This window comes from Cladophialophora psammophila (assembly GCF_000585535.1).
Source record: "Cladophialophora psammophila CBS 110553 chromosome Unknown aczJe-supercont1.57, whole genome shotgun sequence".
Classification (NCBI taxonomy): domain Eukaryota; kingdom Fungi; phylum Ascomycota; class Eurotiomycetes; order Chaetothyriales; family Herpotrichiellaceae; genus Cladophialophora; species Cladophialophora psammophila.
Window position 1 is genome coordinate 28,973 of NW_006912978.1, and position 19,568 is coordinate 48,540.

At 52.4% G+C, this 19,568-nt stretch overlaps 7 protein-coding genes across 7 annotated transcripts; 3 read left to right on the top strand and 4 right to left on the bottom strand.

Moving 5' to 3' along the window:
- Positions 1-422: 422 nt before the first annotated feature.
- A1O5_13443 (uncharacterized protein) lies at positions 423-2,435 on the bottom strand (the record flags this gene model as incomplete). Its single annotated transcript, XM_007754008.1, has 2 exons — positions 423-2,240; positions 2,379-2,435. The coding sequence occupies 2 exons, from the start codon at positions 2,433-2,435 to the stop codon at positions 423-425; spliced, it is 1,875 nt and encodes a 624-aa protein (XP_007752198.1).
- Positions 2,436-4,328: 1,893 nt separating this feature from the next.
- On the top strand, positions 4,329-5,570 carry A1O5_13444 (uncharacterized protein; the record flags this gene model as incomplete). The annotated part of the gene is made up of 1 exon (XM_007754009.1): positions 4,329-5,570. One exon carries the CDS (start codon positions 4,329-4,331, stop codon positions 5,568-5,570), a length of 1,242 nt encoding a protein of 413 aa, XP_007752199.1.
- A 1,523-nt stretch (positions 5,571-7,093) lies between these two features.
- A1O5_13445 (ATPase) lies at positions 7,094-11,129 on the bottom strand (the record flags this gene model as incomplete). The annotated part of the gene is made up of 2 exons (XM_007754010.1): positions 7,094-11,057; positions 11,116-11,129. 2 exons carry the CDS (start codon positions 11,127-11,129, stop codon positions 7,094-7,096), a joined length of 3,978 nt encoding a protein of 1,325 aa, XP_007752200.1.
- Positions 11,130-11,900: 771 nt separating this feature from the next.
- On the bottom strand, positions 11,901-13,477 carry A1O5_13446 (uncharacterized protein; the record flags this gene model as incomplete). Its single annotated transcript, XM_007754011.1, has 3 exons — positions 11,901-12,067; positions 12,128-13,274; positions 13,340-13,477. The coding sequence occupies 3 exons, from the start codon at positions 13,475-13,477 to the stop codon at positions 11,901-11,903; spliced, it is 1,452 nt and encodes a 483-aa protein (XP_007752201.1).
- A 599-nt stretch (positions 13,478-14,076) lies between these two features.
- Positions 14,077-15,800, top strand: A1O5_13447 (uncharacterized protein; the record flags this gene model as incomplete). Its single annotated transcript, XM_007754012.1, has 4 exons — positions 14,077-14,340; positions 14,406-14,725; positions 14,778-15,496; positions 15,565-15,800. The coding sequence occupies 4 exons, from the start codon at positions 14,077-14,079 to the stop codon at positions 15,798-15,800; spliced, it is 1,539 nt and encodes a 512-aa protein (XP_007752202.1).
- A 402-nt stretch (positions 15,801-16,202) lies between these two features.
- Positions 16,203-16,945, bottom strand: A1O5_13448 (uncharacterized protein; the record flags this gene model as incomplete). Its single annotated transcript, XM_007754013.1, has 2 exons — positions 16,203-16,693; positions 16,759-16,945. 2 exons carry the CDS (start codon positions 16,943-16,945, stop codon positions 16,203-16,205), a joined length of 678 nt encoding a protein of 225 aa, XP_007752203.1.
- Positions 16,946-17,667: 722 nt separating this feature from the next.
- A1O5_13449 (uncharacterized protein) lies at positions 17,668-18,630 on the top strand (the record flags this gene model as incomplete). Its single annotated transcript, XM_007754014.1, has 4 exons — positions 17,668-17,684; positions 17,742-18,105; positions 18,169-18,394; positions 18,470-18,630. The coding sequence occupies 4 exons, from the start codon at positions 17,668-17,670 to the stop codon at positions 18,628-18,630; spliced, it is 768 nt and encodes a 255-aa protein (XP_007752204.1).
- Positions 18,631-19,568: the final 938 nt, after the last annotated feature.

Genomic DNA, 19,568 nt, shown 5'->3' on the forward strand with positions numbered 1-19,568 from the left:
CTCATTCTGCGTCGGGGGAAAAATAGAAGTGATTTGTTTTTGGATGCTATTCATTTTCAGTTTGCGGTGCAGGGCAATGTATCACTCCCCTAGCAACTGCTGCTGCTCCTCTGCCGCTCTGTAAGGTATGTATAGACAGGCTATAGCAGCTCTAGTCGAGAAACGACAGTATCCAATTTATCACTCCGAAGGTAACCGCAATGAATAGGTTTGCTTTACTGCTACAATATCACGATAGATCCCATGATCCAATCAGATAGACTCGGCACCTCCGAGTCTGCCATGCTCTTGGACTCATCCACGGGCGAGAGTATCGCCACGTACTGAGAGCCGGGGTTTGACAATGCCCCTCCCCATTCTCCCTGCCTTGATCCCCTTTTGTTTGTATATCCATCACTATCCGAGGGCTCCTCGCTCTTGAGTTACAGGTCAAAAATCTCACCGTATCCAACGCCAACACCTGCCCGTCTGGGCTCCACCAGATCCAGTCGCCAACCTACCCACTGTTTCAGCCCTCTTTTGATCTCCCTCACATGCTCCACCATCTTCCTGGCCTCTTCCTCCTTCTGTGCCCGCGCAAAGGCATGCTCGTCAAAAGCATCGTCGTCGTCGTCGAATTCCTGGAGCAGGGAATCGTTCCGGGGCCGATTCTGCTGGCTGACTGGAGAGGTGGTGCTCGCGCGGAATGCTGCAAGACCCGAATTCAGCACCTGCGCGAAGTTGGAGTGACGAGTCTGCTGCTGCGGGTTCGCGAAACTTCTTCGTCGACTGCTGCCGGCTCCGGGGCCTGAAAGGTCCACCTCGTCGAAATCCTCGGCGCCTGGATCCAGAGAAGTTCGCGACCCGACATCGTCTCCGCGAGGCTGCATTTGTACCCTCTTGTCTCTCCACACCCCGCGCTGGAGATCAAAGACTTGCCCTTCCAGTTCCCGGATTCGTCTTTCGAGCTTCTGCCTCTCTTCGTCTTCCAGTTCATCCAGGCCCTCTCCGCCTCCATCGCCGCTCATCACGCGCTTATGCTTTTCTCGCAACTGTGCATTTTCGTTCTCGGCCTTTCCGATCTTGATGCGCAGAGCAGGGACTTCGCGGGCGCTGGCCTCAGCTGCGGCCAACTTGGTCGCATGCCTTGCTTCGGCCTCGCGGTGGAGCTTGTTCATCACTTCAATTTTCTTTTCCAGCTGTTCTGCTTTCTTCACGGCCTCGTCCCGCTGGGCCACGGTTTCTTGCAATTCTCTTTCCAGAGTCTGAATCTTCATTTCCTTGCTCGTGCGCTCTGTCGAATCCAACACAGCTTTCTCACTAGCCTTGGACAACGCCTTCCTCGCATCTGCCAAGTCACTCTCAAATGCCTTCAACTTTTTCTCTGTCGACGACAACGAAGCTTGTAGTCCAGCAATTTGCTCTCCGTGCGCCTCGCAGCCTTGGGCCTGACTGGATAATTGACCCCTCAGCCTCGAAATCTCGAGCTGCATATCCGCAATGGTGGAATCTTTCCTCTCCAGTTCGGCCCTTACCATGACCGCGTCCTCGCTCGCAGCACTCTCCCTCCTGCTGAGCGTAGTAGTCGTCAAACTTGTCCGTCTCCTGAGTGCCTCGATCTCAGCTCTTAAGCGCCGAATCTCCTCCTCCGCCACTGAATTTGGAGGCTTCTCTGCATTCTCCTCTCGCAGGTCCTCTAACTCTTCTTCTACCTTGCGCCACCTCCTCTCGTGGGCCTCGGCTTCCTTTGCCAGCCGTTTATTCTCCCTCTCCAACTCTTCAATCTTCAACAAGGAGTTGCCCGTGAGCAGGGCGGGGCTTAATGGGCCACTATCCCGAAAACTTGTGCTGCGCATTTTGCTTTGCAGGCTGACGCTCGGTTGGCGGGCAGTATGGCGAGCACTAGACTCTCTTGTGGACGAGGACTGGTCTTGCTCGGCAGAGGGGGGGGAGATCGTTGCGGGAGAAAGGACCGTTTCCGGTGCGGGAGCATTCGTACTGGCTGCTTGAATTGCGGCGTTGAAGGCTTCTTCATCTGCGTCTGCGTCTGCAAGGCTGGCGGCAGCACCCTTATTGCCGTGTTGTTCTTCTGCCGCAGGCTCAACTGCATCGGCCTCAGGGACATCGTCTACCTGAGCTATGTTCTTCTCTTGGCCATCGCTAGCAGTTTCTCCTTCTGTCCCATCAGCAGCCCGCTCGTCCTCCTTTTTCACACTGTCTTTGGCAGCAGCGGCTTTCTTCTTCTTCTGCAGCTGGGCTACCTACGTCCGGCGTGGGAAGTCAGTAATAGGCTCAACTGCATCGACACTAGACCCTGAGGGAAAACGTATCGAACTACTTGGCCTGCTTTTGCAGCTTGGGTATCCGTATCACAATAACAACAAATGGAGTACTCTTACCCTCTTTTTCGCGGCAGCCAGTTTCTCGGCTTTCTCCTTGTCTTCTTTCTCGCCCATAGTGGATGGATTCAGAAACCGCCGCTTGCTCTTTGTAAACCTCGAGTCGATTCGGGTGGAACGGTGATCCTCGACCGGTGATGTGGGGAAAATCAAATGAAGAAAGGGCGACGAGTGCCCGTCTAGATCAGGGATGGGAGAAGTGAGATCCGTTGGTAGTCGTACTCCTTACCATAAGAATGGATATAGGTGGGGAGACGTGGTCTGTACGAGATACAGGAGAGGCAGCGCAGACTGCCACAGGGCTGCAGGTCGCGCGTATTGGTGTTTGCAGGAATCGGACTCGGGTCAATGATACACCGGCACCGCAAGAGTCACGACTGCACAGCGAGCCGTACCTCGGCTGCCTACTCCACCGTATAAAATGTGGGCCAACTGCCTTGCGCGTCACCGTATTTCCTGTGCAGGACGGTTGGGAGGGTCTGAACCCCCAAACCCATCGAGCGTGGAGATAATCCTAGTTAGGTTGATGGGGTGTGAACGCTCGCCGAACTCAAATTCAACCTTACCAGAAGGGAAGAGGATAAAAGGAGCTGAATTTGGTATTCACTCGTAAAGGAGTGCCCTCATCTACGGTCCAATGACACAAGGAATGGACCTTCCGTTACGCCTGCCTCCACAGGCTGCACGGGGGCTTATGACGATAATACCAGAAAGACCATACTAGACGCTGTCCAGCGGTCGACTTCAGAGACTGTAGATGGGCTCGAAATCCCCTGAGTACCGTCGTCACGGAGCAATCACAGTGTCCTGCGGGTGCTTCCGTTGTGAGAGTTTCAGGGAAACGACATGACGCTGAACGCTTAGGATACCTCCTCCTATGCTGGGCACATTCCTGCGAAGACGAAACGGCGGCCTCGAACCTCAATCGTCACTTTTGAGACTGTGACGAAAGCGTTTCCAGAGACATGGCACGACAAGAACACCTGTCTACTCTACGCCCACAGAAACTATCGTGGACGCAGGAAAGCCAGGGTTCCAATTAGATTCCGGAAGAAGCTCAAGACCAAGATTAAGAGTCTCTACGCCTCAGAGTCAACCTTATCCCTCCCGCCAGATTGAAGAACATTTCTTCCTTGACTTGGAGACCGTTGCCCTTGGATCAGGCTACAGCGGGCTCTTTGTGCTACCATTGTCCCTGTACGACTTCCGTACGGATTGAGCACGTTGATCACATACCCACTGGCTAGTTGCAAGGCTGAATGCATAGAGACAAGGAATCGGCACATTCGGACAATGCTGAGACATTCACGCATAAGTTGCTGCCTCACATCGAACCTTTTTGTCACTGTTCCCAGAACAGAAGGTGTCATCACCTATTCGATAGCATCAAAACGCGCTTCGAACCGTCGACTATCATAGGGACACATACGAGGCAAATTAAACACTCCCGTAGGTGACATCCTCGCCGAAAGCAATGCGGGTACCTAGCATAGAAGTGGTGAGACTAGTCTTGACGACAGAAAGCGAACTCTTTCACCCTGTATACTTCGAAGATGGTGGGGGTTAGTGGATAGGTTGCTCAGCGGGTAAAAGAACACTTATTCTCCTTGGCACAACGCTAAGACGTAACGGGGCTCGCGGGGGACGCATCTTCGTCCGAAGACCTTCACACTACTCGGTACTTGTACTTGTACTTGAGGCTATGGTGTCACGTGACCGTGCCCGGTGCGCGATGTAACCTGTACTGTACTGGGTACCCAATACCGAGTACCGGGTCCGTGAGTGTTGGGGCGCGCTTGGCATCGATTCACCTCGTTGTTGTGGCGCCTACACATCATCAACACTGAACAGTGGACACCACCCTCTGTCCATCCTCCCGCTTCCCGTAACAACCCCCCTTGACACCGTTGTCAACACCCCTTCGTCTCTCCCACGATCCCCAAGACAAAAATGACCGACTGGCCTCCGACTCGCCCATGGGCCAGCGGGCGTATTCTCACCCCCGCACAGCGTGAGCGAAAGAGGGCTGCCAACCGAGTCTCGCACCGCACCAAGAGATCTCAAGCCGAGGCCCGCACCGCCAGCCTCGAGTCGCAGATCGAGCTCCTCAAGGCCGAGATCGAGCTCCTGAGACGGCGAGAAACAGCTCCGGGATGCCCGTGTTCTCGTCAGAACAACGCCGACGCCAACTTCCTGGCGTTCGATCCCATTCCTCCCAGCTATCTTCCAACCTTGGACCCATGGCCTTCACTAAATATTGCGGGCGACGACTCCGGCGGCCTCCAGTCGCAGAATGCCCATGACAGTTATGGTGCGACCGGGTCATCAGAACCGCCTCAAAGTCTGGCGACGAGTTGCCAAGAGATTTTTAACCACATCGTTTCCCAGGCACGCCGCTTATCCAAGTTCCAAGTGTCGACAGACGATGCCCTGAACCAGGATGTGTTGGTTCGCGCCCTCGTCAATGGATGGTCCGACGTCTCGATGCGGTATGGCGGGACCAGTGTCTTCTGCCCGCTGTGGAATCTCGTCCGCTACCTTGACCGACGTGTCTTCTGCATGAGCGGCTTCCTTACACGGCTGTGCGCGCTGCGCATGATCCACGCCATGCTGCTGTGCTTTGTCGGAGCCAGCTCTTTCAAGGATCTGCCGGCGTGGTACAAGCCGCGCCCTTCACAGCATACCATTCGGCACGCCCTCGCAGTCGACGTGCTCCCGTGGCCAGGTGTGCGTGAGAGGGCGGTGTATTCCCAGGGTCTGACCCAAGACAACAAGTTCTGGACGGGCATGGTCCACCACTTTCGTTTCCACTGGCCGTACAGTCCAAGCGACGCTGTCGATTTCGACGCCAATGCCGGTCACTTTGCTCTGTCCGGCCTGTTTCTCAACCAAGTACACAATATCCACATGTGGAAGATGGACTTGAGCTTCTTCAACTTCTTCCCGGATCTGTACGACGACATCATGCCGTCCCTGTATGACATTGAGAGGCCGATTTCTTGCATCCTTCCAGCCGCCGCCACTAATCCAATTTTTGGCTTTACACCACAGATCCCTGTTGGGTCTGCCAACATTGACGTTGATCATATACCTGCACTACCGCTACCGGAGTCTTCAGGTGAAGTTGGGTCTGAGCTCGAGGAGAGGCACTCTCCGCTGGTGGCATGCGCACCCTTGTCGCTGCCTCAATAGGAGCCCGTCAAAGCTCTCTGTAGCATGTGTCGCATCTGACTCAATCATGGAGAGGAGTTTATGTCCTGTGGGAGATGATGGAACCCTGATGTAACAATACAATGGCCCCGATGTTGTGGCGCAGGTACAAACTGCGTGATCATGGTTTGACGCGGCGTCTTCCTCGGGCTGCAATTACGAGACGTTGATTGTTAGGACTGGATTAATTCTGGTGGTCGATGTCCACCTTTGTGCTCCGAAACAGAGTCATCGCCCTCAGCAAAAAAAAAAAAAAGAACTCAGGGTAAAATAAGCAAAGCAAGTCCAAGAGGAAAAGGGTACTGTCATGGTTGTCATGTCGTCGTGACATGGTTACATACATTCTGCCCCTCCTCTCCTTTAGCCATCATATCCCGATCATTCAAGTCGTACCACCTCCAAAACCCAAGAAACCTGAAACGTTTGCCTCCGCAAGATCACTACCATGGCCTCCGACAGTGGCTTGTTTTTGCCCCCGCTCGTCCGAGGACATTCTATCCTCGATCGCATTGTACCCCTTGGCATTGTGGGCGTCTGGTTGTCTGGCGCACTGTGGACCGCCAGCTCCGTTGCCCTCGGCAGAATGTGTAACTCCTCCAACTCGGTCACTGTCTCATCCAACGCGGTCCGCGTATCCTCGTATCCAGTCCGGCCAAGCTTGCTTGCTCACCTTCCTCATGCGGACCATGCACGGGAAGTTCCTCTCCAGCAAGTGGCACAGCTCCCTCCACCGCGCATTGTCCCAGGTGGACTGATCCAGCCCGAGGCGATCGCGCAACTCAACCCATTTGTCCTGCACTGCCGGTCTCTCCGACCGCTCGACGTGCGTGATCTTGGTGTCGACGAACCACGAATCTTGAGCGTTGGGGACGGCGATGATGCGCATCCATCTGTCTTCGGGCAGAAGATGCTGGACACTGGCAAGGCCAGTGATACCAGTGGCTCGCGCGACTTGAGTCGTCGGCATGGTTGGCGATTCGCAGCTTGGAAACAAAGTTTAGAGCAAAGGAAGAGGGAGAGATAGATAGAGGGTGAGTTAGTGTGTGAGAGAGAAAGCTGGAAGGAGAAACCTTGTGAGAAAATCTGGGGCGGAGAGAGCAATGGCAATAGGAAGGACCGGCATTTCAAAGGTTGATAGAAGAGGAAGTCGAAGAAAACGAGGTAGGAAGAGAAGCAAGAGAAGCAAGAGATGCAAGAGATGCAAGAGAAGCAAGAGAAGCAAGAGAAGCAAGAGAAGCAAGAGAAGCAAGAGAAGCAAGAGACGCTGGAATAGCAACCGGAGCGGGGAAGCGGGATGGATCGCGCAAGAGCTCTTCTAACTACCTAAATACCAGTCGTGTCTATTTCTACCGAGTGTCAATGAAGCACACGACATACCTTGTACCAGCACTTGGTTTCTCTGATTCGACCGCCCCGTATAAGCATGAATGATCCCCGGTCGATGCGCCGAATCATGCTCTCTATTCTATACCGCTCCTGAGACAAGACATGGAGATGCCACATTCCTATTTGCGCACCTTGGCTGTCGCTGGTGGGCCCGTGTTGTTGGCCACACCGCGCTTCCTCTCAATCTCCTCGATCCTCTCCTGCTCAGCCTTGTCCGCGAGTTCCTTCTTGCGCTTTTCGTCCCGTTCAACCTGATCGGGTCTCTTGATGGCAATATCCTTGGGTCGGAAATCGCTAAACAAGTACTTGAAGATTTGTTCCACAATCCAACATCCCACAAAGTCGGCGATCATCAGTGTTGTCAGTGACCACTTGAACTCGCTTGTGAACGGCACCAGGCGTAACTTCTCATTGAGCTCTGGCAAGAACTCGGTGCTTCCCGCAAACGCCACAAACGAACACGCCAGGAGTCCCCAGTACATACCTCGGTTCTCCCGGATGCTTTCTCGGAATGGGCGCCCTTGGTAGTTGATTGCAAAGGTGGACACCTGTTGGATGAGTTGCATGAGATAGACGGCACTGTTGAGTAGCGAAGGCTCGAACTCGCCCTCTAGGTCGATCTCCTCAGCCGGCGGGACGATCGAGTAGACCACGTTTGAAAGATAGATGAGTGTTGCGCAGTGGATTGCAAATTGTCCCAGCACTGATCCGAGGATATACGCATTCAAGATGTTCGGCTGAGGTCGTTCTCGCGACAAAGCTTCCACGGGTTTGGCCCGAGAGATGGAAAGAAAGCAAACCGACATCAACATCCCGCTGATTGTCACCTGACCATCGCCAAACTTGATGCCTGCCAGATAGATGACCGACAAACTGTATGCGCTGATCAAACAGTTAAGAGCTAGAATCTTGTACATCTGAATGGTCGCCACAAGCGTGCATCGTCCCTGCCGGATAATGTTGGGGATCGCTATAACGTTTGCCAGCTTGCTCGTAAACGGAGCGGCGACGGAGGCGTCTCCCAATTTGATCGTGGGTGGCTCGCCGTCGTCGAGTTCATTTTCCATCATGCTAGAGGTAAACTTGTCCGCCCAGCTTGCTGCTTTCTGTTGCGCCTCTTGCTGGCGTCGTTGTTGAGGTGTCAAATTGGCGTGCGACTGTTGGATCGCTTGCGCGCCAGGTGAGGTGATGGTTTCGACGGTGCCATTCTCCGCGTCGCCATTCTCCAGATTGATACCTTTCTGCTCGGCAATCCTCTTAATCGCCTTCTCATGATGGGGGTTGCGAGGACCAGGTGGATAAAGATGCGCAATCCCTGGTGGCACTGGCGGCGGTGGTTGATTGAATCTTTGCATCAGCTGCACTTGCTTTTCATAAATTTCCTTCATTTTGGTAGTTCGGAAATGTTCGCCGATTTTGTTGAGGGCTTCTTGAGAGCCATTGAGCAGAGCAACCCCAATGTGAGCTTGCTTCAGCGCACCCACGTCATTTGTTCCATCACCACACATTAAAGTGGTGTAGCCTTGATCTTTGAGTCCGATCAGGATTTCTTCCTTCTGCTTCGGCGACACTCGGGCATAAACCCAGGTATGCCTCAGCAACGACATAAATGCTTTCTGCCCACTGAATTTGGCAAGAGCATAGCCAGTAACGCACAGGTCCTTGGTTTCCAGAATCTTCGGATCCAGATCTGCTGTAGGATCGACAGGAATGATAGTTTTCTCATCAACACTGCGCCAAACAAGTTTGGTACCTGAATCATCGTGCTCTGGAGCATCCAGAATCAAACAGTCTCGGTCGACGATCTCGACTTCTCTGGCAACATGAACGGCAGTAAGCGGGTTGTCTCCAGTGATCATTACCACACGGTGGCTGCTTTCGTTCAGCATCTGGATTGCCCTGACCGCATCTTCCTTTAGAGGAGTCTGGAGCACCAAGAAACCCGCAAAATGCAGATCACACTCGACCTCTTCGCGTTTGAGATCGTTGATGCGTTTCTGGCCGATCTCAGCCTCAGTCGAAAGGTATTTGTAGCCGAGAGACAGAACCCGAGCACCATTCCGTGTGAAGTATTTGAAAGTCTCCTCATATTTGGACGGGGTCTCAACCAACATCTTCTGGATGGTTTCCGGAGCGCCTTTGACACCAACAAAGGTTCCCTTCGCCTTCCGTCCAGAATTGGGGTCGGTCATCAGCACCGTAGCCACCGAACTCATCCGCTTGAGAGCGGACGAGAATTGAAAACGACGTTTGATTTGGACTACTTGCGAGGCACCGGCTGTCGAGAATGGCTTTGCTTTCTTCGATTTGGGTGGAGGAGTGCTGGTCAAAGTGTCATTGTGGCCAAGAGTCCAGTTCAGAGCATTTAGCGTGGCCTTCTCCATGGGATCGCCAACGATGTCTCCTTCTTCAAGTTTGACCAAGGCGTGAGCGGTCGCCAAAACTAATGTGGTATGAATGCCACAGTCCGGGACTTTGGTAATTGCTGACTGCGCACCGTCTGGTTCTGTTTGGGCACTCTTCTTCCCCAAGCTCAGACCGGCAATACCGTCAACAACAAGATCTTCGCCGGTCAACGTCCCAGTCTTGTCGAAACAGGCGATATCCACGCGTCCGGCGAACGGGATCCGGAAGGGTTCTGTACAGAAGATGGCAAACTTGCTGAGCGCTGCCAGACTAGTATTGACCGCCAGGGATAACTCCATAGGCAACTCTGGCGGTACGACACTTGTCACAATTAGAATGCAGTCGAGGAGGAGCTTGGACCGTTTTCTGTTGTTTTTGACACCTTCTTGCCACACGTACCACGAGGCGGCAAGTGCAAAGATCAGCAAGAAGAGAATGAAGATCAATGCTTCAGCGTTGTTGGCAGAGACACGCTCCGTTGAGTAGATCATGGTTCGCACGAGACTACCTTGGCTCGTCTCAAATCCGGTCTTGAGCACCACAGCCATGGCACCGTTATCAGGCGGCGCAGGGACACCGGACCGCAACTGTGGAACAGTTTCCGGAGCATCCTCGCTAGCGGCAGGATGGGTGATCTGAAGGACTTTCGTGCCTCCCCAGAGAAAAGCGTTCTTGTCCAAACCCTCCGGTTCGATCGTTGCGTCTCCGGGACGAAGAAGGATTGACTCTTTGAGGAGCGGGGTACTTTCTCCAGAGAGCATAGCCTCATTCACAATGGCTGTTCCCTCAATAAGAATCATGTCACAGGCAACTCCGGAATCTTCTTGAGTCCGTCCCACGGATACGAGGTCGCCAGGTAACAGTTTGTCACTCTTGATCTCGACCCACTTGTTGACGCGGTACACCCAGATGTCGTACGGTTTGATGCTCATTCCTCGGAATTCGTTCAATGTTCGCTGTCTCTGCCAGACCACTGTACTTTCGAAAGCCACCAGCATGAACAAGGTAAACAAAGAGTAGTACCAGTAATCGTCGAGCAACCAAAGACCGACGCAGAATACCTGGAAGATGAAGAATGGTGCAACAGCGTGCTCCTTCCACAGTTCCGTGAATGTGGGGACAGGTATGTCAAAGGTATTATCGCCATAATGTTTGTGGGTTGTCTCGATTTCGGCTTCAGATGTGAGACCCCGCGACAGTTGGAACTCGCGAAGGAAGGGTTTTTTCTCAGCATCAAGCGCGTAAGATAATGGCGCGAATGTTCCCTTCTCTGGGGAATAGAGAAACCGTCTCTTTTGAAATAGGAACGATGTTCTTCCGTCCGGTTCCCTCTCCAATTTACAGATCGCTGATGCTCCCGAGTTGACCACGGGGATGACTTTAATCAATTGAGAGTCTTCAACCTTTGTGGCCTTGGTCATGGTAAATGCGGTCTTCAGGTGGACACTCCATTTTGTGGAGAGCCAGGTCAAAGACTGAAGGGTGACGATCGTCGCAGTGTAAACGAATGTCCATTCTGAACCATCAATGTAATCGTCGTAGAGGTCTTCGTTCAGGTAGAAAGCAAGGAAAATTGGCCATAAGATGGTGAATGGCCACACGTAGGCCTTGAGGAAGACTGGTAAGGGATTGTGAAGGCTTGCCGTCTGAATTTGATCATTGTCCACAAGTTTCGATCTGCAGTGCGTCAGAGACAGAGTTGCGACTGAATGGCTGAGCGTGATCTAGTACGTACGATTTTGGCGCCATGGCGAGCGTCAGTCAAGAGCTCGACTGTAAGGAAGAATATCGCAGAGAGACTGACTCCCTGGGAGTTGGCAGGGGGGAGACCTTGGACACAGTGTCCTCGAGAAAAACGTGGTCGCAGTCGAGAAAGATGCGACCTTTCGAAGGCAAGCCGGAGCCGGCCCTCATCCGCCGCCAGGGCGTGAGCGGCGACTGGAAATTGTTTGGCTTGTTTGCTGTGTTTGCTGCATTTCTTGGCACCTAAGAGTGATTCGGTCAACTCGGTCTAGGTTAAAGCTACTGGGTACTTTGGAGCTCAGGTGCGACTCCGAGCATCACGACACTGCCCGACATCACCATCTTCACGATCAAAGCCTCGTCGATCTTCCACCTCCACACCGCCAGAGCCTCTTTCCGACAGACACCCACTGTGCGATTGGTTAATGCAGGAAGCTAGCCGGCTGATTACCACCCTCACTTCAGCTATATTTTGAAATTCTAGAGGAAATAGAAGATTTATATGGCGCTTAGATCTTAGATGACCTTGTTACATAGATCTAACCCTAACTCTAGATAGGCTAGAAGAAAGAAATAGGTCTCTATCTATCTATTTACAATATAAGTATATGTATACAATATAAATAGTTGACCTTGACTATTTAAATAGTAAATAAAGCCCAAAAGTATTTCGATTATTTAAATAAAACCACACTGCTGATAAGAGCAGGCTGAGCCGCTCATGCTGAGGGAGACGAAGTTGAGCCTGGTCACATGATGCCTGAGTACAGCGGCAGACTATGGTTTCGATTGGGTGCCAAGGCCAGGCGCTTTGTCGCCGCCGAAGAGAGGAAATTTACCGGCACCCTTGAAAAACACATTCTTGGGGTCATACTGTTTCTTCAGTGCCAGAACCCTTTCAAAGTTGACGCCGAAGATGTCTTTGGCTGATGCAGAGGCAATGCCTGGGCCATAGAATCAGTACAAGGCACACAAAGACAGACTTGAACTGCGGTGGCACTCACCGTCGTAGTTCCCATATTGTCCAACACCATCTCCCGACCTCTTGGCCTGTTCTGCATCGGTCACTCTGCGAGCCGCATTCCGGGTCCATTCTCTACACGCGGCATCATTCAGTTCTCCAACCCATCTTACGCTGAAAAGAATGTTGTAGTGCTCGCCACGGTTGGCGAAGGACATGGCAGTCTGAGACACTTGGTTGACCACCTTTTGGGAAAAGAACTCGAATAAGATGATGGTCTTGATTGCATCGGGAATCTTGGCGATGAAGTCGAGATAATCGTCCAAGATCTGCTGCGCCAGGTCGGTCGACAATGGCACCGTGAATGCGGTTCCTTTTTGGGTCTTGCGGTCACCGTGAGTCGAGACCGTGTTGAGCATGGCATTGACCTCCTCATATGGCATCTCGCGTGTCTTGTCCACGATTGGTTTGAGATCGAACAATGGGGCATAGTATCGCACGGCTTCGTCCTTTGTGCCGTTGTAAAAGAGCACCGTCAGAACGGCAGGTTGGCGGGCCGGGGCTGGAGCCCCGATGCCAACCACCATTCCACTCTGACCTTCTGTCGTGGTTACCACGTGATTCGCGAACTCAACCACCTTTGCAAGGCTTGACGTTGGGAACACGAGCAAACCACCCCAGACTGCGTTCTCCTGCTTGTATCCGCGGAAAGTGAAGCTGGTAGCAACTCCGAAACTTTGACCGGCACCTCGCAACGCCCAGAACAAGTCAGAGTTCTCCTTCTCCGACGCCTGCAGGATGCGCCCATCGGCCAAGACAACTTTGGCTTCGAGCAGGTTGTCGATGGTCAAACCATACTTGCCGGTCAGCCATCCGTAACCGCCGCCAAGGGTCAGTCCACCGACTCCCGTGTGGTTCACGGTACCTCCAACGGTGGCGAGACCGTATTTGGCGGCGGCATGATCGACATCCTCCCAGACGGTGCCTCCCTGTGCCTTGATCGTCTGTCTCTCAGGGTCGACAGTCACCTGGCGCATCTTGGTCAGATCAACCACCAGACCCCCTTCTGTGGACGAAGACCCAGAAGTGGAATGCCCTCCACCCACAACAGCAACCTCAAGACCCTGGGCTTGGGCATACAGCAGAGCCTTAGAGACATCCTCCGCGCAAGTCGCTTGTACCACGACAGCCTGTGCACGAAACAATCAGTGTCAGTGCTGCCTTGTTCCCGGCGTGGGAGATGCCCTTCACTCACGGCTCGCTTCTCTGCTGCTTCTGACCATCGATGAAGAGATTCGTCATAGCCCTCAGAATCGGCCGTCAACACTTTCGAGGCCTTCAATGACGCTCTCAACTCTTCGACGGCCGGCGGTGCTGTCCCAACAGAACCCATGTCTGGCAATGTGTGTATGCTGCGTCTAGGCTGGATATGAGAATTTGATTTGACCTTGCGACCTTTGTCACCCGCCTCACATCTTTGCAGTTAAATCGACGTCCTTATACGGCTGACACTTTCTACCCTCTCTCCGACGCGATAGCCGTCGAGGTATGCTTGGGGAACGAAACTTGATGCTTGCTGGTTCATGCACACCTCGGCGGTCGAACAGCTAGGCGTAGAATGAGCTTCTGGCGAATACCGCCGACACGGTGTGGGTGTGATCGGACCCGGGGTTCATGTGGTGGCTTGCATAATCCCCACAAAGTTTCTGTCCCAAACACCTCTGAACCACTCAGAGTCCCTTGTTTCGAGGCTTTCTCCGCGAGTCGGGTAACGCACCCCGCAGCCGAAGCCTGGGGGCTCCTTGCTGGGGCACCCCTGGCCTTTCCATTTCCGTAGCCCGCTGGCCCACCTTTACTCGAAGCTGGAGCACGGCACCGCCTTTGCATCAGAACAAAGCCTGCGCAACTATAAGAACTTGGGACCCGGGATATCAAATATTGAGCACCGCACGTAGACTTAACCTGTACGGAGACTATCTTCACCGTGCCAATATGGCTCAGCCAAACGAGAAGACCAGTGACATTCACTATGAGGTAGCAGGCGCCCCCAACCTTGGCCACATTGAAAATCTGGAAAAGATTGACACACTTCACAACGACGAGGCTCTCATTGTCCTCGGCCAGTATCACGGTGACACAACTTGGTCACCGCAGGAAGAAAAGCGTCTCTTGAGGAAGATTGACAAACGATTGCTTCCCATCCTTGTGGTAACATTTGGAATGACGTTCTACGACAAGGTCCTGCTTGCTCACGCGGTAAGTCGATGGAATGTTCCCAACTCCACTTGGCCCTTCACAGTGATTGACAAGAAACGCCCAAGGCAATCTTCGGCTTGAGGACCGACCTCGAGCTCACCATTGGGAATCGCTATTCCTTCTCGGCGTCAATCTTCTACCTCGGTTACATTTGCGGCAGCTATCCAGCCGTTCTACTGGCACAACGATATCCCATCCACCGTGTGATCTTCTGCATCACGTTTGTATGGGGCCTCTGTGTGACTTCGGCGGCTAGCTGCGTTAGTTACAGAGGCCTTTACGCCCAGAGGTTCTTCTTAGGAGTACTTGAGTCCGGGATATCGCCGATTTGGATGATGGTTGTCGGTGGATGGTACAATAAAGCCGAGCAAACCCTACGCATGGGGTAGATTCATCCTCTGTGGTTATCTTTTGTTATTTGCTAACCTATTCGTCAGTGTGTGGTATTCGGCAGCTGCCATGATTTCGATGATTGCTCCCTTGATCAATTACGGCCTTGGACATATTAAAGGCGCACTAGCCCCGTGGCGCTATATGTTCATCGTAGCAGGTGTCATAACCTCACTCTGGGCATTTGTGATCCTCTTCGTGATGGAGTCGGACCCAGTCCACGCGAAAAGTCTCAACGAGAGAGAAAAGTTCATTGCAGTGTCTCGCCTCAGAGCAAACAATGCCGGCGTTCGAAATACCCACTTCAAATCCTCGCAGCTGTGGGAATTGCTTACGAGCACTCGCTTCTGGCTAATCGTCAGCATGAGTCTGACAATCAATGTGTCTAATGCTGTGCCAACAACCTTCAATCCAATCATCATCGCGTCCATGGGGTTCAGCGGCTTCAATGCGCTCCTACTCACCATTCCTGTTGGAGCTTCGGGCGTCATCTTCACCATCGGTACAGCCTGGCTCATGCAAAAATTCTCGCAAAAAAATTGGCGATCCTTCACCGTCTGTTTTGAGGTACTTGTGATTTTGTTGGTTTGCGTGTTGTTTTGGCGATGGCCAGAGATGCCCGTCGGTGGCAAGCTGGTCTTGATCTACCTTTTGTCTGTCTATCCTGCGGCATATGCGATTATGATGAATCTTGCTGTCGCAAACGCTGCCGGATACACCAAGAGAGCTTTAACCTCGTCTGGGATGTTCGTCGGATACTGCCTTGGTAAGTCTCCCTTGTTCTGCCGTTCACAAAGCCGTTCTTCTCCTCAGACACTAACGTGGTCTTGCCAGGAAATCTCATTGGACCGTTCACATTCCTCCAGACTGAGACACCGCTCTATCCAACTGGCTGGGCTGTTACCACAGCGATGAGTGCCGTATGTGCAGTACTTGCAGTGGTATATAGGTTTGTCTGCAGCACGGAGAACAACCGTCGTGACAAGGCGGGTACCACCGAGGCTTTCGAGCATGCTTATGAGGATGATTTGACCGACCGAATGAACAAGCAGTTCAGGTACATCTACTAAACCAGACGGGCCAGGCCCTGGCTTTGAGGAAACTTTCAAGTGCCACCTCAGGAAGCATGTGGTAGTTACAACTTACAATGCATGCCATCTCCGTCTTGTAAATATTCAAAATAGGTTGAGGTCTACAGTTCTGTCGGTGTCCTTCCACATCTCGAAAGGGACTTGGGACGTTTAATTTAATACTATCTATAATCATTGACAACCCAAACTATCCTATTCCCCGAATAACATGGGACCGCGCTTCTTCACCCTTTTTCGATAACAGTATATTCATTCAGATTTGGATGCAGATGCTTTGGCAAATACGATCGCAGTCAGATTGCCCTCTAGCACGAGAACTTCAATGCGAGGATCATGTTAGTTGCATTTTCCGTGGGAAGACCTCCGGTCTGTGGGATTTTCTCAGACGAGATTGAAAGTAGTGTGCTTCATCCCAACCCCTGGCGGATATGGCAGCAACCGTTCCCTGACCGATGGAATCAAGGCTTTGAATTCCTCTGTCTTCCACATGTCATAATGCTGCTGCCTGGAAGTCCAGCCCACGACAGCCACACAGAGATCTGCTTTCCCGCCAGGGCTCTCACTGGAAGCGACTTCGGGAAATGTGTCAGGCCTGCTCAAGCAGTAAAAGCCCGGCTGGACATCGGTGGCTACAGCTTGAGTGACGCATCGCTTCATCCGCTGGACAGCCGCCAAATCTGTCGCTCTCTCCTGTTCGGTGCTGTCACCCTTGAACGTCAATGTGGTGACATCGATACACGGGGTGGCCTGCAATCCTCCCACTTCCGATAAAGAGGGTTGCAGAACTGTCCTGATCTTGACAATCTCCGGAGATCTCTTCGTCAGGGACGTCAGGCCCTCGACATTCATCGTAGCATTGTCAATGGACCATTCTGTGTCGTGAGATCAACAGGTAGCTCTTTTCAGAGGACTGGTCTGATCACAAGTATGTACGTACCAGTGATCCATATCATGGCATTGATGTCCTCTTCGGTCCTGCCCCAACCCGACAATACATATCCATCTTGACCCTTCACAGCCTGGAACACTTTCAACAATTCCTGACCTCGCTCGTTGCTCGGATCTTCTGGTTTGACATCGTCCGACACCACAAAGAACACAAACTCGGTCGTTGCATGTTGCATTGTCATTACTGTCGTTGTGGTAGACTGTCGAGCTGTTCTCGTGGCCAGCGATGGCGGTAGTTCTAGTATCGAGACGCTGTGACAAAGAAAGTTTCCCCCGGTTGGTAACGATTTTTTTCTCAACGGGTTACACCTGGGCCGAGATTCTCAGCTCTGCAGACCAACGGGACTTCCGCGTGTCGTATCCATCAAACGTGTTGCTACGGCACCTAAACAGCAATTTCGCCCAACATTCCGAAGTGCGAAATCGGCTGCCGTCAAGTCCTGTGAGTGAAAACGTCTCGCCAGGTCACTACCGGGGTTTGTGACTAACCATTTAGTGTCTCCACATCACCGTGGATATTCACTTGCTTACAGACGCCATCGGTCAACCACGCGCCTGACCACTCGAGGAATCTGGGGAGAGTGGTACTTGCTCCGGACTCAGGTTTGGTGCCCTGCGCTCGGAGGTTCGGGTGGTGGTGGTAGTGGTGGTGGTGGTTGTCCGGCAGCACTAACACGTACCGTCAGCCAGCGTCGGAGAAATTTCCCTCAGCTTCATGGGTCTGGTTGTCTGGGTCATTTGATGAACTGCTGTCTAGCTCACTGTGCATGCATTTCTAGGGTTGGCGACGATTGATCTGTAGGTGGCTGTAATACGGCGATAGTACATCTATAGGTCCATCCAGCTCGAACCCAGCTATCTCTGCAGTGCCATTGCAAACAAACGGTCCCGGAAACACATGGCTGATCAGGTAGTGTACGTCGATCCCAGGGCCCCCCTCGGCCGTTCCTCACACCCACTGTGCACTTGTAGGTTGGCTAGGACTGACTCTTGTCAAAGCATCGTCACCGGTGCTGGAAATGGCATTGGATTGGCCATGGTCAAGCAGCTGCTGGCGTCTCAGAAGGTCTCTCACGTGGTAGCCGTGGACCTCAACGTGGAAAAGCTGGAGAAGTTGCGTCACGACCATGCACAGAAACTCTTCCTTGTGTCTGGAGACGTGTCGCAAAGTTCGACCAGTGCCCAAGCAGTCCAGACCGCACTCGACAAAGCCGGTCGGATCAACACCTTGATATTGAATGCGGCCATTGTGAAGCCCATTGGGCCCTTCCCGCAGCTCGCTCTTGCCGACTGGAAAAAGGCATTTGATGTGAACTTCTTTGCCTTGATCGATATGGTGCGTGGCGGTGGACCAAGTGTTCCTTCACCCCAAGTTGCTGATGTAGATCGGGCATTTTAGATCCAACATGCCTGGCCCTATTTGCTGAAAAGCGAAGGAAACATCCTCCTGACCTCGACCAGGGTGTGCCTGAAACCGACCGAATCGTGGACGTGTTATGCTTGCACAAAGTCAGTGTTGAATTACCTCTGCTCTTGTCTTCCCCTGGAAGAACCTCGCATCAAGGCGCTGGCCATTTCGCCTGGCGCCGTGGACACCGATTCCATGGCTGGGGCACGCAACGACGGTAAGAATCCTCCCGCATGCTCTGCCAACACTTGAAGTTACTGAGAAGTGGGGGGGGCAGCGAATTTGTCTCCAGCGATGCAGAAATTCCTCGGCGGGATACAGGCAGGTGGGAAATTGCTAAGGCCGGAACAGCCAGCTTCGGCGTTTGTCAAGATCGTCGAGACTGGGATCCCTCAAGAACTGACGGGAAGCACGATCAATTGGGACAAGGTTCCGGGTGCAATGCTATTGTAGAAGATCGCCGACAGGCTGCTCAGTGGATTTGAGCATCAGTGAAACCAGTGTGGCCGCCAGCGATGGACACACTTGGACACACTTATTGCTGTACCTAGGTTGGGCAAGTTGGGGTACATAAATTGGTACTGGGTACTCCATACCCAGTAGGCTATCCCAGCACCCGGGACCCCGCGGGCTGCGGGGCTCCAACCCCAAGTCGCCCTTGTCCCCCCTTGTCCCCCCCACGAATTGCGCCAAAGAAGGGCACTAGGCTACATGTACAGGGGGGGATCATGTACGGGCTGACACCCCCCCCCCTGGTCCACTAGCTTGTTACAAAACCTCTCATTCTCTACCACTTTGTATGCCCACCGTTGGCTGCGATGACAGCTTTACAGCGCTCTGGCATACTCTCTATATACTTAATAAAGTCCTGTTTATCTAATCTTTCCCATTCTTCTAGTAGATACTGTCGAACCTCAGCATCTGTCTTTGGAAAACGTCTCCCAATTCGATATTTAAGAAGCCGCCAGACATTCTCAATAGGATTCAAATCTGGCGAATGAGCAGGCCAAACCATTCGAATAACACCATAATATGTATGATATGCTCTTGTTAACTTTGCTGTATAAATAGAAGCATTGTCCTCCATTAGAATACCTCTCATAAATCCAACTGTTTGTTCGATCTCTCGAAGATGTTGATAAAAATGAGGTAGAACTCTTTGAGTATAAATCTGTGCTGAAACTTTACCCCAATCTTTATCCATCAATATAAGAGAACCTTTTGAAATCGTAGATATCGACGCGTATGCCATGGCTGCTGAAAAGCCAGAAAATTTTGGAACTAGACAGCTTGGATGATATTTCTCTTCAACTGTGCGCGTAACATAAACGTTTTGTTAGAGATCCTACTGGGGCCTAACTGGGTTAGGGTTCCTAGTAACAATCTGAATA